The sequence below is a fragment of the Melozone crissalis genome, unplaced genomic scaffold, assembly GCF_028551555.1.
Source record: "Melozone crissalis strain CALT ecotype California unplaced genomic scaffold, PUWL_Pcris_2 ptg000059l_1, whole genome shotgun sequence".
Lineage (NCBI taxonomy): Eukaryota > Metazoa > Chordata > Aves > Passeriformes > Passerellidae > Melozone > Melozone crissalis.
Genome location: NW_026535837.1, coordinates 1,152,344 through 1,179,456, shown reverse-complemented (window position 1 = coordinate 1,179,456; position 27,113 = coordinate 1,152,344). Strand labels below are relative to the sequence as shown.

The window sequence follows — 27,113 nt, the reverse complement described above, 5'->3', positions numbered from 1 at the left end:
GTAGCTGCCATTTCCAGCTGCTCTGGCGTTCACACACAGTGCAATAATCAAGTCTCCAGTTCGTTTGGAGTCTGAACACAGAAGCTTAATGAAGAACCCTCTTTGCATTCCCGAGATTTTTGAATGAGATGGAGCAGCTCTTCTGTTTGCACTTTTTCTTCCTTTTTTGCAACCCACAGAAGCTGAAGAACCTCTAAAGGCAGCAGCCTTTATAAATATATTTTCTTTTCATTATAAATATACTTTCTTGTGAGACTTCAGATTTTAATTCTTATGCTTCTCATCACGGATTCTTTTTGAGGTGGCAGAGTCCCTTTGCTACTTGTGCAGCTCTGCCTGACAGCTGAGAGAGTTTTATTTTCAAGAAAACCAAGTTTATATCCTGCAGGAGCAGTGAGGCCAGTGCTGTGTGACAGTGGCCTCATTTCTCTTTCCAAAAACCAATTGGGTTTGTGAGCTGGAGGGATGGGGGCCAGGCAAGACAGGGGAGGTTGGTGGTTTGGAGGTTGGTTGTTTTCCAGGTGTTTTTGCAGGTTGGACATTATGGCCTTCATTGAGATGATAGCTAAATTTTTTCTTTTGTTTTCTTGCTTTATGAGGATTTTAGTTCATTCTGTATCTTGAATGTATTTATAGTCCAGTTTGTTTTTGCATGAGAAGCTCCTTTGAATTCCCATGTGATGGGGCCTCATTTAGTGTCAGTTTCTCCTACCTACTTCAGGATCAACAATCTTATTAATAATTGCAGGAGTTTGACTGCTGTCCTTGTCTGAATATCTGCTTAGATGTGCTACAGAATTTAAACCTGTATTTTATGTATCCTGTGTTTATGTAATTATATGTATTGAGGATCACTTTCTTTTCTTTATGTCCTGTGCTGATGGGAACATTCCAGATCCCATAACCTCATTCTTTGAATGATAAATGTTTTTATAGATTTGTTTTATCTGAACTCTGAGTTTATGCATTTGTGCTTTGTTTTGAGTGATTATCTTAAGAAAACCTTAATCTGCACAAATAAAATTACTCAGTATTTCATCTTCCCAGAAGCAGAAAAAAAAATTAGCTTCCTGTGATTTCTACTTTCTGTTTTAATTATTAATTCAGAGTGAGGAGGAAAGTAGATGAGAGTTCTGCAAGTATACAGATACAAGCAGCATTTCTCAGCAGATGTTTTACCTGGTGTTACATAAGGACATAAAAGACAGCAGAGGGCACTAGCATGGTGCTTATGGTAAAGACATTCAGCTAGCTAATAACCAGTGTGCTCATTTGAATTTTCTTTAACTGTTTGGTGACTGAATGATTATCAGAAATGAATTTTGCAGTAGAGTGTGTGTGAGTTCCCCCCTCACTCCCCAAGATGCAGCACAGCTGTGTCATTTTCACAAAACTGCAGCATTGCACAGGGTCACAGAAAGGTTGGGCTTGGAAGGGGCCTCTGGAGGTCACCTGGTCCTGCACCTGCTTGAGCTGTCCAGAACAATGTCCTGATGGATTTTGAGATTTCCAATGTTGGAGACACCACAACCTGACTGGGTGACCTCTGCCACTGCTCTGTCACCCTCACAGTGAAAAATGTTTCCTGATGTTCAGAGGGAATCTCCAGTGTTTCAGTTTGTGCCCATTGCCTCTGGTTGTGTGAGTGGGCACCACTGAACAGGGCCTGGCTCTCGTTTTTGCACTCTCCCTTCAGGGTGCTGCTACAGACAAATTGATCAGATCCCCCTGAGCCTTCTTTGCCCCTGGCTAAACAGTCCCAGCCCTCTCAGCCTCTCCTCATGGCAGAGGTGGTGAAGTTTCATCATCTCTGTAGCCCTTTGCAATGTGTCCATGTCTGCCTTGTGTTGAGAACTGCTGTTGTATTTGTGGGGTCCCTTGTGGCAGGAAGGAATGATGAATCTACCTCCATGTTCTCAGAAGGTTAATTTATTATGTTATGATACTATATTATATTGAAGAATGTTATACTATACTAAAGAATACAGCAAGAATACTTATAGAAGGCTAAAAAGATAATAATGAAAACTCCTGACTCTTTCCAGAGTCCCAACACAGCTTGGCTCTGATTGGCCAATGAATCAAAACAATTCACATGAAACCAAGGAAACAATCACCTGTAGTAAACAATCTCCAAACACATTCCACATGTGAGCAAAACACAGGAGAAGCAAATTAGATAAGAATAGTTTTCCTTTTTCTCTGAGGCTTCTCAGCTTCCCAGGAGAAAGTCCTGGGTGAAGGGATTTTTCAGAAAATGTGGCAGTGACAAACTGGACTCACTGTGCTGAGCAGAGGGAAAGGATCCCCTCCCTCAGCCTGCTGGGAATGCTTTTGTCTGGTGCAGCCCAGGATACCACTGGTCATCTTTGCTTCAAGGGCACTGCCCCAGCTCCTGCTCAGCTTGGTGTCCACCAGGACCCCCAGGTCCTTTTCTTCTGAGCTGTTTCCTGCCTGGTGACTCCTGGAATGTTCTGGTGCCTGGGGTTGTTCCTTCCCAGGTGCAGGACTTTGCAGCTCTCCTTGTTGAACTCTGTGAGGTTCCTGGCAGCCCATTTCTCCAGCTTGTTAACATCACTCTGGGTGGCAGCACAGCCCTCTTGGTGTATCAGCCACTCCTCTCAGTTTTCCATTGGATATGAAATTTTTCACACTCGTTTCCATGTTCTTGTTTGTGCACTGGAGCCCATGCCAGACTGAGTGACATTTCTCTCTTCTGTATCAGACAGTGAAAGTCTTTGGTTTTGTGTTCTGCTGAGTCTGTAGGCAGGATGTGGTAATGACTTGGGATGACTGAGAGCTTTTCCTCTGCCTCAATAAAAGAATAGGTGGAACAGCAGAGTCAGTTGAACACAGATCTAAAATGGTTTGCAAGAAGCTGTGAATGTTATTTGGGTTTATTTTGCCAGGTAGTGCAACAATTCAGAACTTAGCTACTAAAAATGTTTGCTTTCCTCCTGTGGTTTTTTTTTGGCATAGCTGTAGTTGGCTGATGAAACTGTTCACCTCTCTGTCCTTTCTGCTCTTTATAAAGTTATGTTTGCAACTCACTTTTCAAACTTTTCTGTGAAAAGTGCTTCCACAGTTCTCTCTCAGTTTTTACTTACTGCTTTAAGGGCTCTTCTAGCATTTGGCTGTTTCAATATGGGCTGTGCAGAAGATGGGAAAATTGTAAATGCCATAGACTCCTCTGAAACTAGAGATTCTTCTCCTTCAGTTTTATTTTCCAAAAAAACCCTGAACAACTCCTCAGTTTGGATAGATTGTTTGAATTGTTTTAATTCTGTTTGGGTAAGAAGGTATTATTATAAAAGCTTATTTCTGGCCTTTTATATCTACCTGACCTTCTTGCAAAATACTAATTTATACAACGACAGTAGTCTTGAGAATTTATTTTTCAACCAGTTGTCTTCATTAATAACCTTTTGTTCTTGGAGACATTTGAAAATGAGTTACAAAATGATAATTAGCTGACAAAAATATTTGTTGTGAAGATATTCTGTTGCTGCACATGGGTCTGAGGAATAAAACTACCTGTCACTGAGGACATAGATCACTGCATGTTTTTTCCATAATTTTCTTCCAAATTTCCAGAAAAGATATTGCAAATTTGGCTCATTCTGCTCTCCAGTAGACAGGCTAATCTCTTCCTAGGATGACTCTGCAGTTGGGGGTGTTTGGCTTTCAAAAGACTGAATTTTCTTCTCTCCCATAAGCAGGTACCTTGTGTCTGGGTTGGCCCACACTGAAATTCTGTGTGACCTGAGCTCGTCTGCAGAGGAGGCTGCTTTGGAGCTCTGTGTGTTGTTCTTCATCTTTACAGGAAAAACTCCACTGGCACAGCTGTGCTCTCACTGCAAGTGTTGCTGCTTTAGCATCCTTTGTATTAATGCAGCAGAGTTTTCTTCATGAAGCACATTTTATTTTTTTGTGGACAGCCTCTAGGATGGCTGTTGTATCTTATACAAGTTTATGTTTTTCATCTGAAAAAGGAACAAGGGAAGAAACTCATAACCTTACTTGTGCAAGAGTTAGAGATTCTGCAATCCAGACACAAATCCTTGCTGGCATTAAAGACACCTTTAAAGCTGATACATTCCAAATGGCAGCAGGGTTGGAAATACACTGCAACGAGGGGTTCATTAATTTCCCAAAACTGGAGATGGGAAATATGTGAAAAGAAAAACAGTCCTGTCTTTGAGGAGGACATTGCTTTTAAAATATTTCTTACTGCAAACATAACTTTTATAAAAATGTTTAAAGAAGTGGTAGCTTTGTCAACTGAAATTTTTAAGGTCTAACTTCCATTGTGGGATAAACATGAAGAAAAAACTGGAGAGTTGTTGTGTGTGGTTTGTTCTCTTTTAAACCTAATTGTCTCTCTGTGTAATCATTAAAATAATGGTAAAAACATAATTTCAGAAAGGCTCATTTGCCGTGTCAAAGTTGCCTTTTTAATTTTCCTTGTCTTAGATATGTCTTCAAAAGAGGATAACACCTTTTTGGGTTCTTTTGTTGTTTTTTTTTTTGCAAATGTTTTAATATGCATGTAGGAGATTGATTATTAGTTTAGAAATAGAATGTGAGATCTGTTAGCTTTAGAAATGGCACATTCTGGTTTTTGTGGTCTCACAAAAGATTTGTTTCCTTGCACACGTACATTTGAGCATACTGTCGCAGTTTTAGAGAAATTCAAAAATCAGTTCTGCTTTTGGGTTTTTACTGATAATTTTTAAAGCTTTGTGATTCTGCTGCTTGCTTTTTTGCTATTTCTATTTATATACTGTAATTACAGTGAGCTATTTGTGGCTTATCCTGAAATAGTGTTGCTAAGAATCTGATTTTTGGGATCTAAATTACAACATTTGCTGAGCAAAGGTGTTGCAATTTGGATGGACCTTCCTACATGCAAAAGTCCTGGCTTGAAAACATCACCTGGGATGGTTTGGCCCATGTGTCTGTTTTGTCCTTGTGCCTCTGGATTCTGGCAAGAGGTCCCAAATGGCATTGCTGGACATGTTGTTCAAAATACACTGGAACACTTTGTCTCCAGCAGGTCATCCCTTTCCTAGGGTGCTTGGTGTAATTCCATCTTTCTCTTCAGTATATTGTGCATCACTATTCCTTTTACTCAGAGCATTGTAAATTGGGCTGAATTTTTACCTTCTTTTCTTTTTTTGCAGTTTCATAGGAGAATTTATAAAGGGATCCCACTGCAGTTGAGAGGGCAAGTCTGGTCTTTGTTGCTTGATGTTCCAAAGATGAAAGAAGAAATGAAAGACTTTTATAATGTGAGTTTGTAGAATTTCTACTTAATATTAATTTAAAAATATCAGATACTAAAGCTAGAGGCTTTATTAAGCCTTTGCTGTTATGCAATGTTAAAAAAATTAATTAGATATTACACTGCACTCTATTGCTTGTTTTAGCTAGGAAAAAGGCTGTGTATTCAAGAGCTGAGCTGAGGTTGAGTCTCAGTAGATGAGGATTCTTGAGAAAGAAGATCGGTGTTAGTATTGATGTTATCTAAATTTTGGTGTCTATTGCCTTCCTCATATTTCTTGCTCTTTAGTCTAACAGGCTGCTTTTTCTGACTGTTATATTTGAAGTTCCTCAATAAGACTGGTGGGAGATCCAAAGGAGGTGAAACAGGTTATGCTGAATAATGTAGTTGTGAGAAAGAATGCCAAGTAAAATTAGAACCATTTAAAAATAGGTGAAATAATCTTCAGGAATTATTGATGTCATCTATTGCTCAATGCAAAACAAAGAAATGTTTGTAGTTCAGACACAGAAGTAGAAAGTTTCTTCCATCATTATCTGATTTATTTGTTATACTCATCTTGCTGCTCTCTATTTTTCTATTTCCTGAAGTGATACTAACACTGCTCACTGCAAGTGTCACTTACAAACTGCACACCTTAAAGTCAGAAGGATAATAAATGTTTATTGTAGGTCAAATAGCTTCTTTCAGTTCTCTTGGCAGGGGAAATTTCATTTCTTAACCTTCTGTCCTTCCTGTTTCTCAAACTTTTGCTACCTTTCTGTTCTTTCTCATGTGAGAGATTGCAAGGGCTTAGGGTGCTTCTTTTCCTATATTCCATCATATCATAGGTGTTTAAAACTAGAATTTTTCCCTTTGCTGCTTTTCTGTCTGTCTGGGGGACAAATCATTCTGGGTGTTCAGTTTAAATAGTACTGAAAGTGCACATAGCTGAGATTGTGGTTAGTGTTGTGTTGGTTCAGTGACTTACAAGTAATCCCTCATGTGCCTAAAGTTTCTGGTTGTGTTCTGCAGACTTGATGCATGTTATTGTTCCCTGTTTGATCCCTTTGTTATTATCATTTTTTACTTTACTCTTGTATTCTTGCAGCCAGAGTCTGTAGAGTTTTGCCTTTTGCTTGTCTGTGGTATTCTCTAATAGTCAGAAGTAATGTTTTAAAAATACCCCTATTGAATCCAAGGTCTTGCAAACTCAAATTTACTGACAGAAGTGAGAGTAAATGAATGAGAGTCAAGAGAAAATTATTGTAAGTGCAAAAAATAAGGTGTCAGTCTAAACCTGTGCAGGTTTCATAAGTACTCAATTACAAAAATGGATTTAATTATAAAACACCAAAGCAAGTGCTAAAGTAGACATATTCTACAGCTAAATTAGATTAGAACAGAAAGACAGAGGAAATTACTGGAGAAATGTCCATTATCTATATTTAGATAATAACTGGCAGCTATGTAGCTATTACTTCTGCTAGAGAAAAAGACAGGAGAAGTATGAAAACCAAACTAAATCATTTCCTTAAAGCTTAGTCTAGAGCATTTGCATCTCAGGTCCTTGTTCCTGAGTAGCAAAATTAATTTTCTTTCCCTAGTGCTGTGCCTGCCTCAGACAATAAGAAACTTAAAATGCTGAAGCAGTCTTAAATATGAGTTGTGAATGATGTGTCCAAAAAATGTGTATTATGGGATGGGTCTTTGTGCATCTTTAGTCTGTGGCCGTTTCTGACTCTCAGAATTTGTACATGTCCATGCTTATTTTGGAAGTTGAAACTGTAAATCTTGTGAGTTGCTATTCTGTATTGTTTCAAATCCCGTGATGACAATTAATTCAACACAGCTGTACAGTCAAGCAGGTTTCTGCTCTTTTAGAGTTCACAGTTTTAAACCTCTGTTCTTTACTGTACTCCCAGAAATTGAAGTACCAAGCACGAGGGTGTTCACCAGATATTCGGCAAATTGACCTGGATGTGAACCGCACGTACAGGGACAACATCATGTTCCGGGACAGATACGGTGTCAAGTAAGTCGACCTCCATCTCCCCAGAGACTTCAGCCTTCCTTTGGGTTTTGTATTCTCCCATTATCTAATTCAGAACCAAATAAAGCAGTATTTCTGTAAGTGAGCATTTATTTACAACTATAGGCCATAATGCTTTTGGATTTCTTCAAAATGTTTTGTTTCGTTGTATTTTTTTGCTGCCACTAGAGGAGGAATATTAGGCAGCTGTCATCTTTGAAAATGCTTAATAGTGAAAAAGTGGGGATGCAAATATGAGTATTGTTGCTTGCTTGCAGCATCAGCACCCTGCTGAGAAGAAGAGGGTATTTTTCCCCTTCTGTCTCTGTATTAGTTCAGTTTTTAATCTCCTTTTCTTGCCAAGGCAGATTTTATGGTAGTCTGCTGTTCTCACAAAGTGGTGCTCAGAGCTGTGGGCTTTAATGTGATAATAAAAGCAACATTTTCTTCCATTATTATTCTAGATATTTTGTGGAAAAAATCCTGAATCAGGGGAATTTCTTTGAAGGCAGTGAGGAAGGAGCACAGAGCAGGGACTCCCAGGCTGAGATGGTTCCATGCAGACAGGGCAGTTCTGATCCAGGGCTGGCAGTGCCTGTGCTGCTCAGGCCTCTCTGTGTTCTGTGCACACATTTTAGATGTCAACAGGAGCTCGTTGCCTCTTTACTTTGGGGTTAACACAAGCAGAGCCAGCTCCAGTCCCTGTGGCTGGTGTAACCATGCCCTCAGAGTCCCTTTAGCCTTTGCCTGCCTAAAGCAATTTCACACTTGGAGCAGATCTCACAATTACTGTACATATATTATGCATTTCCAGCAATGCCTCGATGAAAAATTCAGAAATCATTTCACATAGCAATGAAATAAAGGCCCCTGGGTGAGTCAATTGCTTGTTTGACTTTTAAGAAGACTGTATGTCTTTGAAGGTTCATTCTTTTACAGGTCTTCAGTGCTACCATCTAGTGTAAATAATGCTGAAATCACTGTTACTCTGTGTAGGGAACTGTGAATGAGATTGAGCTCCTATGCTCAGTTCATGTGGTCAGCTGAGGCTACAGGAGGTTCCTGTGTTCATGGGGACCTGTTAGTTTGTCACTGTAAAATGAGGCTCCAGATTAATGGCTAGTACCTTGTTACACTTTTCTTTGGTCTCTGAAGAATGGCTAAACTTCAGTTCTGCCAGAGGGTGAACCAAAATGCCACAATGCAGGTGTTTTGATAAAATTCTCCAAGTATAAATCCTCTTCCCTTCCTCTTATGAATGAAAATAAGCACCTTCTGGCTTATGCTTTCTTTTATTTAGCCTGCTAATATCTCTTTCCATTCATTGATTAGTAACAGGGAGAAAATTTCACTGGAAAGAAAAAGGACAATATGCAAAACTCTACTGTTAAATTTTAGCAGTTTTATTGTAGATGAAAACAGGCATTCAGGTATCCAGATTCTCTTCTGAACAGGTGACAAAAAGTAGCTGTGAGTTTAAAAGTTGATAATGAGAGCTCTCCACTGTTACTTTTATACACAACTTGGAAAGAGCAGAGTGGTGCTGGCTGGTTTGGTGTAAAATGAGGCTCCAGCTTAAAGTCTAGTACCTTGTTACGCTCTTCTTTGGTTACTGGAGAATGGCTCAACTTCAGTTCTGCAAGAGGGTGAACCAAAATGCCACAATGCAGGTGTTTGATAAAATTCTGCAAGTATAAATCCTCTTCCCAAAAGAAAATAAGCACTTTCTGGCTTATGCTTTCTTTGATTTAGCCTGCTGATATCTCTTTCCATTCATTGATTAGTAACAGGGCGAAAATTTCACTGGACAGAAAAGGGACAATATGCAAAACTCTTGTTAAATTTTAGCAGTTTTACTTTTAGATGAAAATAGGCATTCAGGTATCCAGACTCTCTCCTGAACAGATGACAAAAAGTAGCTGTGAGTTTAAAAGTTGATAATGAGAGCTCTCCACTGTTACTTTTATACACAACTTGGAAAGAGCAGAGTGGTGCTGGCTGGTTTGGTGTTGTTTGGGGCTTTTTGCCTGGCTACCTTCACAAGTTAGACTGTTTTGCAGAAAGCTAGGGACCTCTACAAAGCTTTTTTGTAATTCTAGCTCTGAAGTACCCAGAGATCAGCAGAGGGCTGAGCACAGGCTGCTGAGCCAGAGTTAATATTGTTTTTCTTCAGTTTGACAGTAGCAGTCACTAGAGCAGACTTTAATTTCAGTGCCAAGATTAAGACACCTTTGTGGCTGCTTTGTGTATTTCACATCTTCACTTCTACATCTCTGTTTGGAATCAGCAACAGCTGTTAGTGTTCTGCAAGCACAGACAACAAGTTTGGGGAGTTTCAATTTTGGCATTCAGAATAAATCAGTGTTTGAAATGTCACCCGTGCAATGTTTCACTTTACCTGTCTGTAGATGTGTCACTACTCTCTTCTAAAGTATATTGACACTTTTTGAAACATTTCAACATGTAAACATCATAAAGGTGCTAATTACAAAATAGGCTTCAAATCAGAAGCACTTATTGTTGTCAAATGTGGTTTATCCTGTTCTTTAGTGCTAGACAGGTTAAATTGGGAAAACGTTTCCAAAATGCAGTTCACTACTTCTATGTTTTTCTGTTTTTACAAAAGATAATACTATAGTTTTTTCATTTTCTGCTCTTATTTCTCCAGGCAACAATCTTTGTTCCATATTTTAGCTGCATATTCCATATATAATACGGTAAGCTGTGTTCCTTCACACTTAAATCTGGTTTCTCTAAATGTGCTCCAAGATAATAACTTGCATCTCTTTCTCCCTAAAAACAACAAACATTTCAGAGACCTTTCGAAGTACATAGAAAAAAATTATTTGTTGACATATTTTGAGTAAATAAAGCATCTGAATTATGAGTTTGATTGGACAGACTGAACTATGCTTACAACTTGTAATAATAATGAATTTGTGCTGTGCTGGAGTGTTATGTGACTGATATTTCCCCCATTTTATTATCTGCCTCCCTTTCATTGGAATGATGAGGAGGAAAATACTGCAGAAAGATGCATGGTGGAGTCCACAGGTGTATTTCATAACCTGAAAGGTTAAAAATAAATGGGAATTAGTTTAAAAGGTTGCATCTTTACATTAGTGCTTGCTCTTGGCTGCAGTCCTGAATGGGATTTATTAGAGTGGGGTTCCCAGACTGTAAGGGTTAGAAGCTTATGTATTTGGTAATGTCTTTTGACTGTGCTAAAAATAGAAGAGCAAGAAATGCCTTCATGTCCACATTTAACTGTGGTTTAACTGTTCCCTCATTCCTTGAGCCCATTTTAAAAATTTCTGTACATCTTCCATTTTATATCCATCTGCAGCTCCCCAGAAGTCAATATAAAATATGTTAACTTTAGAAGGGGAAAGAGAAATTAAAGCATATACTTGAATTAAATACTGGTTGGTTTGGATTTTTTCAAAAGTTCTAGGAAATGTAACCTTTCTGTCTGACCTTTTCTGCCTTATATAAAATATTGGACTGGTATTTTCAAGTTGCATGAATAATTATGTTTAAAATCAATCATCAAAGTGTAATGATGAGATTATTGCAGTGAAGTTTTTATTTTGCACTTCTTGTTGTATTTTTTAAGGTGCTATTTTGCACTTCTTGTTGTATTTTTCCTCTTAATGTGTAGTAGTTCTTCTGCTTTGTTTTTATCTCAAGAACAAAGTTGTGTTAAGAACTTGTAAACCTGAAAAATCTTACTCTACAATTAAGTAATTTTCCTTACAAATACTTTATTGATGGGGTTATCTTTGCAGCTGAATGATAGTGACAGCTGGTTCCTGCCATAAAATCCAAAATTAATAGCAGAGGAAGTACCCAAGTTCAGTTTTGGAACAATAAATTTTTTTCTTTGGGTTCGTTACAGTTGCTTGCTATTGGGCTGCTAAACTTGAGCAAGTTGAAAAATCTTGTGTTTATCAGATGATGCTGTGACTGTAAACAATAAAGCCAGATACTCTCACCCTCCATAAAACTCTCCAAATTGCAACTAAATTATAAATGCATCCATTGGACAAAAAGATGATACAGTAACTTGAAAATATTAGTACTGACCAAGGATTTTGTTCATCAGTAGTGAGTTCTAATGAGCAATCAATACTTCCAGGTTACTTTTCAGTTGGAGGGCTGTGCATCATCCCTTCTATCTATCAATATTTTTAATGTTTAAATATGAAGTGTTTTTGGTGGGAAGCTTTGCCATCAGGACAGGCATCATCTTTCCTCCACTAACTCAAGGGAAAGCTAAAAGCTCATGGCTGTGAGGCTTCTGTTTTCAGCATTTTAATATTTCCACTGTATGATTTCCAGGAAGTTGGATACTGTCAGGGAATGAGCCAGATCACAGCTTTGCTCCTGATGTTCATGAATGAAGAAGATGCCTTCTGGGCCTTGGTGAAACTTCTCTCTGGTCCAAAGCACGCTATGCATGGTATGGAGTTCCCTGTCAGTGTATTTAGGTTTCAACCTGTCTTATTTAAGCTGTAAATGATTTGAAAATGAAACTGTTCTGTTCTGATTGGTCAAAAATAAAATATAATGAGAGCTTTATACTTGGGGGAGGTATTGGATGTTACTGGAGCTCTCATCCATAAGAGAGAGAAATGGTTTTTGTATGTGATATCTTTCAAATAGTTCTTAATGAAAATCAGATGGTTTCCTCTTCTCTTATTCTCTCAGGGAATGTAACCACTTGAAAACTGGTTATGTAGACATCTATATAGTAATAAAATAGTAGTGGAAGCCTAATACAGAATGTGTAAAGTAATATTGCAGCTGGGCTATTGTTTGGCAGGACAGGAATCTACAGTAAAAATTGGACTTGTGTCTAGGCATGAACTTCTCAGTTTCACCTGCACCTCATACAGAATTTCCTGCCCTCATGGTGTTGTTGCTCTTGTGTTATTGGTGGTTCTCTCTTTCCATGCCAGATTTAGTATGATCTATGCATATTCCATGGCTATTGGTATGGAACATATCCAGAAATTCCAAAATATTTGTGATGTTGCAGTTCTGGTGATTTACAAAAGCTGTGCTTCTTGGAAGCCTGCAAAAGTAAATGTCATCCAGAACTCGGGCTTTTTAGCAAATTTCCAACAAGCTCTAGCTGCTTTTACCTGCTGAAGAATTTCTCATTCTGTGATATCTTCCTTCCCATGCTTTTCTTTGTTCCTGGATGTTCTCCACCCCCAAAACAAAGGGATAGTTTTTTATTTTGCTGTTTACAGTTCTGCAGAGCTATAGACTCAGGGGGAGGGAAAAAGTGTGATCTGATGTCAGTGTCATAAATGAAATTTTGAGTCCATCAAATCTCAAAAGATTTTCTTGGAGCTTTACACAGTGATAACACAGACTAAAAGCATCTTACAAAAAAAATCTATAGATTTCATAATAATCCAAACCAAATCTGTGTAACTGCAGCCATGTAGAATATTGACCTCAAAGCCCACAAAAAATTCTTACTTTCGGGGAAGTAAGTAAAAATCTGGTCCTTATTTACCAAATCATGTGCATGATAAACTAGAGGATAAACACAAGCAGATGAATTGCTTGCAGATCTCTCTCCTTCCCTCCTTTATTCCTGTCACACACCTGTCAGGTGATGGGAGAGAAAGGAGTGAGCTTTGAGTAGCCCAAGGCTTGATGTGCTTCTCCACAGAGCATATGAACCTTTGTGTCACAGCTTTATTTTACACAATGAAACTGTTTTGGAGTGCCTGTTAGACAATTGTGCATTTATAGGGGTTGATAAAACTTTAATTATAACTCATATGTTCCCAATTTATCATTTATTAAATGTTGCCAACTAGTCTTTGGTTCTGCTTTCAGCAGGTTGGACCAGATAATCTCCAGAAGTCCTGTCCAACCTGGATTTCCTGTGATTCCTGGAGTTTATCTGTTTTAAATGTCACTGTGCATCTGTAAATATCACTGTAGATTCTGGAAAGGAAACTTTCTACTGAGAAAGGAAACTTTCAACTCAGGAAGCTGACTTAACTGATGTCATATTACAGTTTGCACTTTCTGTGTTCTTCTTTGGGGAAAGTAGCTTAAAGCACTGTCTTTAAAGCTTAAGGGATTTCAATTCCAAATTGCCAATATCCATGAAGAAAAACTTGTATAGTTGCACTTGATGCCACTGACCATCAGATAGTTCTCTAAAATGGGCAGCTGCCTATGGAAATCATGGGGGTGGGCTAAGAAACTCAATTAGAATCCTATTGACAGCATTAGGATGGTTAAAAGCTCCTCCCCACAGACAAGGTTTTTCTTTTTTTTTTTCAATTTTACCTGTGATACAGCAACCTGGAATACTTTCTGGATGCAGCCCATTAGCCAGACTAATTTCTAGTATAAAACTACTTGAAATCAAGAGATGAATTGGTCCTTTTTGGTATTTCATATTGTATGGAAGATGTAAAGTCTCTAGATGATAAAATGCAGACATCTGACCCTGAAAGTTATCTGCTTTTTTGGAAGCTCTTTCCATTGATCTTTCTATAGTCTTAAAAATTCAGGATAATGAGTTGGTGTATGTAAATGTAAAAGAGCAACCTTTCATGGAAAAAGAACCTTTATTGTTATTGTTGATGGCTAATTAGCTTTGATGTAGTCACTGTTTACAGTAAGAAAAAACCAAATGCCTTGCCTGTGTTATTGAAATTTCCTAATATGCAACCTGACATTTAAATATTGTAGAATTTGCATTTGTATCTATGCAATATTAAACTTGTGTGAATCTGAGGTTTTAAATCTTGTGTCTTAGTGACTGTGCACTGAATTGCACAATTGGAAATAGAAACACTTTGCTTTTTGGTTTAGGACTTTAGTCACTTTTTTTTTAAGTTGCATGGCTGCTGTGGGTCTGTACTTGTTTTTCCAGTTTTCATACTGCTTAAAATATATTGGAGTTTTTTTTAACTTCAACTCTGCTGATACCTCAGGACTTAGAGTTTTCCATGTGTAATTACTAAAACAATTAGATGGGTTTTTTAATCCCCTTTGTTTCAGTTGTGTGAGCTCACGGTCTTTGCTTATAGGATATAATCATGATATTTGTCTTGCTAGAATATCCCTCTTGTCTTTTTTATGGTCTTTTCTTCAATGCAGACAGTTCAGTAGATGCCTATGTTGCTTGCTCTTCTATCATTAATTTTCTGGGCTATAATTTCAATTTTAGTGGGTGAGGGTTGTGATTCTTTGTTTTGGTTTTCTTTTAAAGAATAATTATAAATGTGGTTTCCACATGATCTTATATTGGTTTGACTAATGTAGGACTGATGGATCTGCTGTCATTTGTCATTCTGATGTAGTATTTGTCACTAAGGGAATGTATTGACTGTAGCTATTTAGGCAGGAGTATGTGCATATCTGTATAGAGACATCAAAATATTGCTATGAATATCTGTTCAGATGCAGTGGTCTTATAGAATGATAATGTTCTTGGAGCCTTAATGGCTTTTTTATATCATTTTATAGTACAAACACCTGTTAAGTGTCAGCTTCTTCTCTTAGGTTTTTTTATTCCTGGTTTTCCAAAACTGATGAGGTTTCAGGAACATCATGACAAAATTCTGAAGAAATTTTTGTCCAAACTTAAGGAACATTTGGTAAGTATTTATTTCACTATGCAAGCCATGCAAATTTACAGCTTTCTACCTCATTTCCGTTCAGGTGAACCCACTAGATCAAGAATAAGCAAACTTCAGGAAAAAATGTGAAGTTTTAAAAGGCAGAAATGTTGTTTTTTTATTATAGACAAAGTTATGGTGCATCTTGACAAAGTTATGATAAAATTAGGTCATAAGAATTATTAATTTGGGTGTCTGTCTCGCTTTGGACCTCTGAGTTAAGGACAATGTGTGGTTCTTCTATTTGGCCTTGTGTGAGCTTCTGTAAACAAACTGATGCCAGAACATTTTATCAGAGGCTTTTTGTGTGTTTAGCTTGTGGTTGGTTCATCTATGGACAGAGATGACTTTAGGACCAACCAGTTTAAAATTCTATTGAAAAAATAGAATATTTAAAATAGAATATTTATAATATTATAAATAGATATATAGAATAGATATCGAATAGATATTTTAAAAAACCTTTGTAAGAGATGTTTATGGTCCATTTAAAATACTTCCATTTTCATGAAGCTACCTGTTGAGTTTTATTTATTTTAATGCTTTTAAATTGAAAATAATATGCCTTTTCTTAAATATTGGTTAAATATTTAATATTTAATTTAAGATGGAAACTATTTTTCTAATGGGAGAAAAATGCCCTTCCAGTAGGCATCAAGGATTTCATTTTACAGTACATTGGTACTGCCAGAATCCATCTCCAGTTCTTAAAAAGTAGTGTAAGAGATGCTCACTTGCAGCTTCTATCATTTTCCTCATCTCTTCCTGTGAGTGTGTCACTAAAATGAGCCAATGTTGCCTCCTGAAAGACAAAAGTAAAGCCTGCACACAAACCAAAGGGATTTGGCCCAATGTTTATTCAGTGTTTGTATGACTGAGTTCTCAAATTTGGTGCTGAATTTTTGGCAAAGCCCACATCAGTTAAAATTCAAGATTTCTTAGCTTTTCTCCTTTTAGTTTGGCTTTTCTCCTTACTGTGCAAAGGACTTTGAAGAGCTTCAGGAAGCTGCAGAGAAGCTTTAGCAGCCTTTGAATTGGTGTCACACCTGATGGATTTTCTGTGCTCTAGGGGAAATCAGAGCCCTTAATCAAGAAATAAAATTTCTTTAATAGCCTGCATCCTGTTTGACACCCACTGGTCAAAGAATTTGGTTGTTTTCCAATAATTTCTGGTGGATATGTATTATAAGGAAGTTCTTTCAGCCTTGCTACAGAGACATGAAAGACTTAATGGACCCAAAGCCTGAACTTGGATTGCTCCAGAATATTGATTTATTTTCTTGAGAGAGGATTTTATCCTCTGCTACCTCTGTCCCAAGAACATGATAAAAGTCTGGGATGTATTAATACTTCAGCACCTCCAAGTGCATGTTCTTCAGGTGGTGAAATTAATGAAGAAAAGCTGTAAAAACCAGAATTTGCCTCTGTTGGATTGAAGTAACAGTGTCTCATATAGTAAAATTAATTATTTATGGTGACTATTGAGTACATTAGCCTTAAGGGGAAAATGTTTTTTCATGCAGAGTGCAAGGCATTACTTGGATTTTTGAAAGTATTTTTCAACTTGTGTGTTGTTTGCAGGACTCCCAGGATATGCCCACCAGCTTTTATACAACCAAGTGGTTTTTCCAGTGTTTTCTTGATCGAGTGAGTATATTTTTCTTTCTGTTGCTGTTTTTAATTGTGACTTGGGGCAGACTGTTTTCACAGCATTGCCTGATTCTGTCATTGCAGACTCCCTTTACATTAAGCCTCAGGATATGGGATATCTACATACTTGAAGGAGAGAGGATTCTCACTGCTATGTCTTACACAATTCTGAAACTGCACAGAAGTAAGAAAGAAATCTGTCAAACCTTTGATACCTAAACAGAGGTTCAGCTAGTTTTGTTCTCATTTTGTGTAGCTTGACCTTAATGTGTAAAAATCTTAAGTTTCCCACATGCCTTATGCTGCTTCTGACAGATATTTTTCATTCCTTATGCACAAAAAGTTAAAAATCTCTGCTTTATAATTTTGTGTGTGTGTTGTGGGTTGATCTTGGCTGGATCCTGGTGCCCACCAAGCTGCTCTATCCCTCTCCTCTCCAGCAGAACTGGGGGAAGGAGAAAACAAGATGGACTTTTCTAAACACCAGGACAGCTGTGGGGAAAATTAACTCCATCTCAGCTGGGCCCAGTGCAGTGTGATTGTCAAACAGAAGGATTTATTAGAGTAAGAAAGTTATTTGGACCTGAAGTCAGTTGCATTACTGACTAAACAGTGGGGAAAAGTGTGGTAGTTTCATGGTCTGGAAATGGCTCCTTTAGTCACAGGATTTAAATTAATGAAAAAACACACAAAGAATTGAGACTGTGCCACTAAAGGCTGAAAATCTACCAGCAAATACCTCAGCAATGAGGAATCACCAGTCTGTGCCACTTTATACCATTGTTTGTCCAAGAATGTAATTAAAATCCAGAAATTCTCTAGTCTGGCTTATGTGACCTTCTCCTTCATCTCTTGACTTTGGGTGAAGTAAAATTGGAAATTTTGAACAGAACTGTCTAAAGCATCTATGCCTGGTTCCCCAAAGTGACTTGGCATCCTAAGTTCCAGGGACCCAAAAGGCTTTTGAGGGTGGATGGTGGCTTTTCAATAGATTTGAGCCTTTCTAAAGCTGGTACTTTGTAGCTCAATTGTGAGACACCTCATCCTGTGGGACTTGGGCTTTTTTAGTGTAGTCATTTGACTCTGTGTAAATGCAGAGGTCTGTGTGGGGCCCATAGAATTAATGTTTTAATTTCCTTGCTAGTTTATCCTTCTTGAACTGTGCTGATGCTACCTCAGTGTCTCACTCATGAACAGTTTGTTCATAAACAACTTTGAAAAATGGAACAGGTTACCTTCTACATTTTTGCACTTGAGAAAGCTAAATGTTTGGAGGCAAATCATTAGGCTCAACATTTTGGTTTCTCTTCTTTATTTGCAAATAGATATCTACTTGATTTTTTTTTTTTTATTCACCGCTCTTTTAATGGGAAGACCTGAGGAAAAAGTCTCAGTGTGGATTTGCTTACTTAGCAAGTACCCAGCAACTTCCTCCATGATCAAACACTGAGAGAACCTCACGGCAGCAGAGGAGATGAGAGGGCTGGCAGAGAAGCTGGCAGAAGACAGATCCTGATTTGTTTTCCAATTTCTTGTCTCTCCTCAAAAACATGGATGGTATAGCTATTCAGTCAGTGTCATTGTGGAATACATGCCAAGAGCATTTTTATTACAGCACCAAAACAGGTTTTTTTTATGGTTTCCATATTGAAATGATACATCTGAAACTTTTGATGATGTACAAATGATGAAAAAAGAGACAGATATGCAGATATAGCCTTGAAATCCACATGACCTTACTGCTGTGTAAAAAGGGAAACAAAACTAATCTGATAATTATAAAATGACTTTCAAAATATGACCTGAATTTTTAGAGAGCCTGAAGCAATGGTTCTGAAGTGTGAGCTGCCATCATCATTTCATTGGGAGTTAATTCAGTTGTGACTGAGGGTGCTGTAAATAGGGATTTTTAAAATGTTTATCTGCTTTTCAGAGCTCCTGATAAGAGAGATGATGTACAGATCCACAGCACTGGTTCTAAGTAGAGGATACAGGCTGACAAATAAAGGCCTGAAGCTGTTGGACATGAGAGGGCTGAAGGAGGGTGACTTGTAGTTGGTTTTCTGAAGGTGCCCCTTTTTGAAAAACACCACCCTAAGTAAAGAATAATGTGTAGAAAGGATTTCCATGGTGACTTGCAAGTGAATTTTTAATGTATTTTTAGATCTCCAGTTGTAGAAATCTGTTATCTGCCTAATTAACAAGTGTTTTTCATTCTACTTTGAAAACAAAAGCACCTCATGACTAAAGTACATTTTTGAGTGTTCATTATCAAGATGTCTTAATCTGTAATGTAATGTTTTCTCCTTATATAGAGCATCTGATGAAATTACAAATGGAAGAGCTTGTAGAATTTCTGCAGGATTCTTTAGCCAAGGATTTCTTCTATGAAGATGACTTTGTAATAGAGCAGCTCCAAAATTCTATATCAGAATTGAAACGAGCAAAACTGGATTTACCAGTAGCTGGTAAGAAACTTGCAAATGTGCAGAGTTAGATATTTGGAGTTATTCACACATTGGTAATTTTTTAAATGTTAATTAATGCTGTTGAAAACTGTGCAAATATTTTCCTCTTCATCACTGCATAGATTTGAGGAGTTTTTACCCCAAAATATTTTACAGTGTAAAATCACCACTTTTCCTTTCATGAATATTCCTCTTCTTTTGGTGTTTTGTTTGCTGTTTTTAAGGTAATGGCAAAGCACTGTGAAAAGTACCATGTTCTGCTAATTTTATTAACTTGAGTTTATAAAACCTTTCAGATAGAGGATCAAATATCAAGGTTTTAAAGTGTCTGAAACACTACATTGTCTGGGAATCCAGACTGTTTTGTAGATTGAATAGATGTGGGCCAAACTTCAAGTCAAATAGCTTCTTCTGTTTGTCAAATCCAGATTTTTAGTTTTTTGCAAGTGATAGACTTGCTGGGTGTTTAGTGGAATAGTTTTCATTATTTCTTTTTAGCCTTTGTGCTTTTTGGTTGCAGATGAGAGATGGTTGTTTCATGTACCCTTACTTATGAAATGTACAGGATCTCTTCAAGATTCTATTCTTTTTTTCTATCCCTATCTCCATAGTCTTTAATTAGAATTTTTCTTGTGATTACTCAGAGTCCTTTTACTTTATCTTTGCTAATTGTAGAAAAGTATGTGAGAAAACGTTTTTTAAAAAATTCCAAACATGGCAGAATTTACCTTGAAGTAACTTTATTAAGTTGCTGTGGTTAGCTTTCAGAAGTTAAGAAGTGTCAGAATAAAGGTTGCCTGTGTAGCATTATTGTGATAATTTGTTCTTTCATTAATGAACTTAATTTTTCTGTTTCTGTTGACATTATTCATTGCACGTAGTGTTGGGCTGTGTCAGAGCTCCTCATCACAGGTAAATACCTGTTTTACCTGGTTCTTCAGATCTGTTCCTATGGGGTACAAACACTTTCTGTGTATTTGTTTCTTATTTTGCTTCTTCTCAGAGTTCCCATTTCTATTGCTCCCTATTCCTTTGTTTTTCCCTGTTCCTGAATTTCTGTACAATCTCTCCAGCAGAATTTCTTCCACCCACAACAGCTCTGTTTTCATCTGTTGCTTCCCCTTTCTCACCACAGCATTCCTATTCCACCGTCTCTCCATCCTTTTCCCCAAGCTGAGTTTCAGTTTTGACTTTCTCTTCAGCACAAGTTGTTCTTTGTCCCTACACCTCAGCCAGGTGCTGTCTCAGGTGTCTGGTGCAGTGGGTGACAGATCTGAGCAGCTGTGTCCCTCAGCATCAGTGCCACACCACCATGGTACAAGGAGATAGCTCACAGGAGTCCTGTCTGTTCAACCCTAAATACAGAATTCTCCATGGTTATGTTTGACCATTGAGGGGGTTACCCCAACAGCTTCACTTGGCTGTAGACACACAGATGTTTTTTATGGATGTGGTAAAGTAAATTTCATCAGTGAAAAGTTCCACTTGAAACTGTGGTAGGGGGAAGAGTTGGGAAAGATTTTTGTATTTTGCTACTTGATGAAGGTTGTATATCTTCCAGCCTAGAAAATTACATGCAAATAAGTTATATTGACATTTTCTGTGGAAAATACAGAATTTACTGGAAATTTTCTTGATGCAGAAGGTAGAAAGTCTGTTCCTAACTTGCTTGTTTTAAGGCCTTTGTTTTGGTAGAACATAAAGTGTCTTCAAATGAAAGTTTGAGAATACTCTGGATTTTCATAGAAAATTCAAGGAGGATTTAGGTGACATAAGAGTCACCCACCTTGTGACAGAAAATGTGAGACTCACAAGAGTGTTCTTGTGGATACCAACAGCAAGGAATGGTGACTGTCTCTTCTTGCTGACACACTTTGGCAGTGGGATGCAGTTGTTTGGTTTCACACTATGCACACTTAGGTGTAACCTCTGATACCATGAGCTGACAGCATGCTCAGTGTTTTGGGCCACATTGGTTCTTAATTTTGGTAGCTAAAGAAAAATCAGTAACAAAATGTCTTTTGTGTGTTGGTTTTTTCCCCCTGAACATGAAAGAGAAGGTTTAATTTTAAAACAGGAAGAGCAAAGCCAAAGTGAAATGTACTTTGGTGCTGGAATTGAGCTTTTTCCTTTTTTATTTCAGGTTCACCTGGGCAAGCCTTTCTGTGTGGTGTGCTTTTGCTAGGGGTAGAAGGGAACATTATTTAGCCTTTCACAAACTAAAAATAAGATGCCTTCAGCCTAACCCTTGGGAATCTAGCTGATTTGTCTGCTCTTATTACTTGAGTGAGGCTGCCTCATTTGTTTTTGGTATGAATTTCATAAGTCTCTGGTTTTATTTTTTAAAGTTTTCTGCACTCTCCTAATTTTGGTTATATTGATCACTGTCTGCAAGCAGTATTCTTTTTCAGGTTTTGAACATTCTCTGGACATTCAGCTTTGTGACAGGATATCAGGTGCCCTCCTCAGCTGGGCAGAGGAGAGAAAACAAAACAAGATTTCTGGATCAATATAAGGACAGGGAGAGATCACTCAGCAATTGCCATCATGGGGAGAACAGACTTGACTTCAGGAAATTAATTGATAATGAATTTAGTTAAGTCAGAGTAGATAGTGAGAAATAAAACCTTAATAAAAACCTTCTCTCACTCTTCCCTTCTTCATGGGTTCAACTTCAATCCCATTTTTTTTCCCACCTCTCCTTCCCAGCAGCACAGGGGGCAGGGAATGAGGGCTGTGCTCAGCTCATCATAAATTGCTTCTGCTGCTTCTTCCTCCCAAGGTGAGGACTCCTCACACTCTTCCTTTCTCCAGGGTGGGGTCCCTCCCACAGGCTGCCAAAACCTGCCCATGGAACCCCCATTCACGTGTCTGTCTGCTGTACTCTCTTTACTACCTTGAAGTTCATTGTTTTTCTTCTGATTTCATCTAAAACATATGAAACTATTAGAGGTGATACAGCCACAAAAAATACACCGCCTGCTCATTTAAGTATTCACTGTAGCCTGAGAAAATAATGTTTATTTTAGTTTTCTCATCTGAAATCAAAGTACTCCTTCCTGTCTTGTACTCTTTTTTTTCACTGAGCAAAAATTACACCTTTAAGAGCTAAAGTAAAAATGCATGTTAGGATCAAGAAAAAAAAAATCTTCATCTTGCAGTTGCATCAGTATCAGTCATCCAGGAATAGCAGTGAGCTAATTAAGCTCAGTGGAATTTTCCATCTGGCATCCTTTGTTAGGCTGTATAGATTTTCCTGCCCTAGTAGGGTAAGCTGCAGTAGGATATTAAAAGAGGTAATAACTTTTGTGTTACTTTAAAGTGGATGTCTATTTATGTCTGATGTAGCTTTCTCTGGCTCACTTCCTCCATGGCTTCTCTCCCTGAATTAAGGAGCTCCTTGTTCCCTTCAGAGCACAGAAGGAAGGGACTTGTTTAATATTTTCTTTCTGACAAAGCCCTTAAAATGCTCAGCCAGAAGAGATGGGTGTTCAGGAGATCTTGCTGATTTTGGGTGTCAGTGATTTGCACTTTTTTTACCATGGCTGTTTTGCATAAAGAAGGCCAAGGATTTTTCTTCCTTTCTGTGCTGATTTCTAGTTTTGTGCTGACCAGTGCAGGGTAGCCCATAACAACTCCAACCTGCAGAGGGTGGTTTGGAACTCTGATGCTGTTCCTGCACCCCAAGGTGAGCATCCCTCTATTCCCATGGCTCTGGAGACAGGGGGCTGTGTGCTAAGCACAGCTCTGGCTGGGGAGCTGTGGGTTTGAAACCTTGGAGAAGGGAGGCTGTCACAGCTGTACATAAAAACTGTCCTTGAGGGTCTCTGACACAGCCTCAAAAAGAAGAAAAGGCATTTGGTATTTTGTGGATTGCCTGGAACATGGTGAAAGATGCCCACACAATGGCTGGTTCCTGAAGAACACTCTCACCTAAATCTGTGTGACTTTACATATTCTCCTGGAGTCAGATCCAATGTAAATTCAACCATCTCTTCCTTAATTCAAGGGTGATATTAAGACCATAATGTGAAAAGTTTTCTTGGTATACACCACCGATTCCCAGAATTCCTTGATGCAAATTCTTTCCTTGTCTGCTATTTAAAACAGCAGCTAAATTCTATAAATGCTCACAAGATATGGATAGAATTTCTAGCTTTGCTGTAATTTTTTCCTGTAGGACTACATGAATAATGCAATGCTCAATAAACAATATTTATATATGGATAGATTTTTATAGTGTCTGACTTTAATAAACAGAAGTGCTTACCAGTGAAAGTTCCATATTAAAGATATGTTGCTGAAAATAGTTTATTAATCCAGTGTTTTGTAAACAAGACAGCCAGGCCCATTTTCAAGGTGTGAAGCCCCTCGGGTCTCTTCTTGAGACAGTTTCTCACCTGTGTTTTAATATAAGGGTCCTGAAAAGGGTGGGCAGGGGGCTCCTGGGTTGATTTTTTATCACTGAAAGTTTACCAGACTTTGCAGCAGCTGAAGGCATGAAATCAAAGAGAAAGGTCTTGTAGCTTAATTTTAAAGCAATATTGGCAAAGTTGGATTCTTACTGTGTCCTTGTGATTAACACCAGCTTTAAACTGCTGTTCTTTTAGTTTTCCCAATCTTTTCTGTATTTAGGGAAAACTAGCAAAGTTTGAATCTTGCATTTGCCGTAAATTTCAAAATGTTTATCTGATATTTATCTTTGAAGTTATTAAATTTATTATCAGCATCTTTTATTCAATGATCTATTTTACACAGTCATCAGTGATAGTGTAGAAATGTATACTACCTCAGTAATCTATTAAATAATGTGTGTTCTCTCCTGTTAATGAGCCTTCTGGCAGGCAAAGCAATAGAAATATGTAAATCAGCTTGACTTTCCTGTTTCTGATGGTGTCTTTCTTCTGGTTGTGTTTTGTTTCAGAGGAATTTTGGATTTTTCTCTTGTACTTCAGGAATACACAAGTAGCTATTTCAGACTATGCATTTCATGCTTTAATAAACTAAACTATTTTTTTCTGCTTTGTTTTTTGTGTGATGCAACTGCTTTACAATACTATGAACTAAAATAATATGTGGAGTTATACTAATACAGTTAGTATATATCCTTAGCAGTTTTAGACTTTGGCTTTGCATCATTTAAAAATCTTTACTGTTTAAAACTTGCATGATCTTTAAATACATGATCCAAATAGTTGTGTTGGCCATTGCTCACATTGCTGTTTAAAACTGACTTTTCAAGGAAGTAAATTTTCTGGAAGAAATGTGGAATTAGGAATGTGAAGCAGTGGTTAATTTTAGAAATTTCTTTTTTGCAAGGGCACCTTACAGATGTGCAGCGGATCACCTGTATCTTGTGGCTAATAACCAAACCTGTTAAGATTTCTGTTGTTTATCTGAATGCAGTTGTTTATAAAATAACTTTTCCTTCCTGTCAGTACCATAAAAGTGACACAGCTGCAAGAGAGGCACACAGTGCTTTTAGTTCTCCCTTCAAGTTGTCCAGCATTATTTCATTTAGCAGTTCCTTTGCCAATGATGGCATATAAAGGAAGGAGGAGCAGAGGTTGACTTTCAGACAGCAGCTACAGCTTCTAGTGCAGGCACTCAAGTTTCTTTAAAATTCTCTTGGTCTTGTAAACTGAAGACGATGGGATGTCACTGGTCGAAAATAAACACAAAATTTCAAGTTGTCATTTTAAGAGGTGTTTTTTTATGACCATTACTATCCTTGAAAATTGTGTTAGAGCAGTCAAAGTGCATGTATTCTGGTGCTGAAATGAAGGCCTAGACTGTTATTCACCAGAGAGAGCACTTAAAGCACTTTACTCCAATTATATGTCTGCTGCACGAGGCTGTTAGTGCCTCCTGGAGCAATTATCTCTGAAAGTCTTGTAGTGCAGATCCACTTCCACTGGGTGGTGGCCAAGGCTTGTTTGAGCAGAGGAAGTAAAGAGAGGCAAACTTTCTTTAATATCTTTCTTATCTTTTGGGGAACAGTCAGATCTGCTTGTATTTGCTTTGCTCCTTTTCATGTCAGGGAATATGTTTGCCAACAGCAAGCAAGGACCTGATTATTCTTGTTTTGCTTAAGTTGTCTCCCTCTACTTCCATTGCTCTCCTTCCTCACCCATTTTTCACCATGTTTCCTTTGTTGTTTGTTTATTTTATGCTATATTGCACAGAAGCCAACTAAATCACTACCTTTCATTTAAAGGAAAAATAGAAAATCTACAGTTGCTGGTCTGTAAACTGATACAAGCTATTACAGTGCTTGTTTTTGGGAAAAGCCAGTGACTAAACTGTCTAGAAATCTACTCTGTTGAAGGAAGGAAGAAGGATGAAAGTAGAGATATCCATATCTCACAGGAATACTGGCAGCTTGGGAAAAATCTCATTGCCCAGATTGCTTCAGAGGACAAAGGGACATTTTGATTATTGTACAGGTCAAAACAGTCACAGCTGAACCTAGACAGCTTTGTCTTAACTTCTGGTTTTAAAATGTTTTCAATTCTTGTATGTAAACATCACAGATTGTACAGAAAAGCACTTGTCCCAAAAGTACTTCTTACAGAATTGGGCAGTTTCTCCATTTCTCAGTCAGACAGATATGTCCAGACAGTGAATTAACTCAGATCTTGGAACCGCAACACAAACAGATACTCAATTGAATTTCCTTTAAAACATCCAACTAAAATTTCTTCCTGCTCAAATCTGAGGAGTTTGAACAGTGAGTGTAGCTGAAGTACTACAGGAGATGGTTGAGAGCTGTGTGTGAGGCTTTAGGCAGATTTGGAGTGGGAAAGTGTTAGATAAAAGAAATGGGGCTTGAAGGAATTGGTGCTTCTGCATGTTTGTCTGGTGAGCTGTTTGTGTTCCTCTTCAGGTAGAGATGTTTGTTGTGCCTTGGTTTCTTTTGTTTGCTTTTGCATTATGTTTTCTTATCCTCAGCTTTTTGCTTTTATTACCTTTTTTCTTTCTTTCTTGCTAGCATGCAGCATCATGGGTTTCTTGCTGTTATTGCTGATAGTGGACTGCTTAAAGCATTCCCAGACACAGTTGGCATGCTCTTTGTGCATTTGAGGTGTCCCATTGCAGTCATGTGCATGGTGGTGATTTGGTTATCCTCTACTTGTTCATTTTGTGAACTTTTTTTGGAACTTTGGGAGTTTTTATTTGTTTGATTGTTGTTTTTTTAAAAAAAATTTCTTATTTCACTGGAAGTGGCAACTCTGTGTATATAGGTATTTATGTATGATCTGTACACTTCAATTAGGATTAAGCAGCCATTCTGCAGTTTCAAAAAATTTCCTTTAGAAGGTGATTGGCTTGCAAGATGCCTTTTTGCTGCAGCATCATAGATCCTTACACAATTCCTTTCCTCTCAGTGCTTTTCATGGCTGGAGGTGATCAGTGCTGGAGCACCTCTGAACCAGAGCAAGGCTGTCCTGGTAGCCTTGGTTTGGTGCCTCCAGCATTGTGGCCTTGCTCGTTTCCACAGGCAGATGTGGGTGACTGAGCAACCAGTGCCCCTTGTTGGCATCCAAGGTCAAGTCAAACCAAGTTTTTTGCAAGTCCTGTGGCTGAGGTTTAACCTGTATTTCTTCTTTTCCCCACTGAGCCTTTTTCCATTGTTCTGTATTTTGTTTTCCCTGACAGCACTGAGCTCTGGTGTTACCAGCCTATAAACACAGGATTGTGCTGTTAAAATGCAGAGGTTTTCTTCTAGGTGAATTATTCTCTTGCAACATTTTCCTTGTTACTCAGGATGTGAATTAATGTTGAATTCCAACAATTTCACTACAGACATGGCAAGATTTCTCTGATAGTCATGTTACAGCTGTGATCCATGTTACAGGACACATCATCCAGACCATGCAGCTGTAGAGTGTTCCTTTACCCTGAAATGAAAGGTGACACAAAGCAGCCTTGATAGAATTCAATAAAAATGTCTGCAGTATTCTCACTTGGGTTTATTAGAGCTTAATGGTAATTAGGAAACCTTAAGTGTGTGAAATTAAAAACCAAAACCTCACACA

At 37.9% G+C, this 27,113-nt stretch overlaps 1 protein-coding gene across 1 annotated transcript in view; it reads left to right on the top strand.

Annotated features, from left to right (window-relative positions):
• USP6NL (USP6 N-terminal like) overlaps window positions 1-27,113 on the top strand; it is a 90,147-nt gene that overhangs the window by 58,162 nt on the left and 4,872 nt on the right. Inside the window, exons 6-13 of the mRNA XM_054287549.1 lie at window positions 5,184-5,291; window positions 7,189-7,298; window positions 9,964-10,012; window positions 11,637-11,757; window positions 14,841-14,935; window positions 16,538-16,603; window positions 16,691-16,790; window positions 18,922-19,074. Coding sequence (XP_054143524.1) covers window positions 5,184-5,291; window positions 7,189-7,298; window positions 9,964-10,012; window positions 11,637-11,757; window positions 14,841-14,935; window positions 16,538-16,603; window positions 16,691-16,790; window positions 18,922-19,074 — 802 coding nt within the window. The remainder of the gene's footprint in view (window positions 1-5,183; window positions 5,292-7,188; window positions 7,299-9,963; window positions 10,013-11,636; window positions 11,758-14,840; window positions 14,936-16,537; window positions 16,604-16,690; window positions 16,791-18,921; window positions 19,075-27,113) is intronic.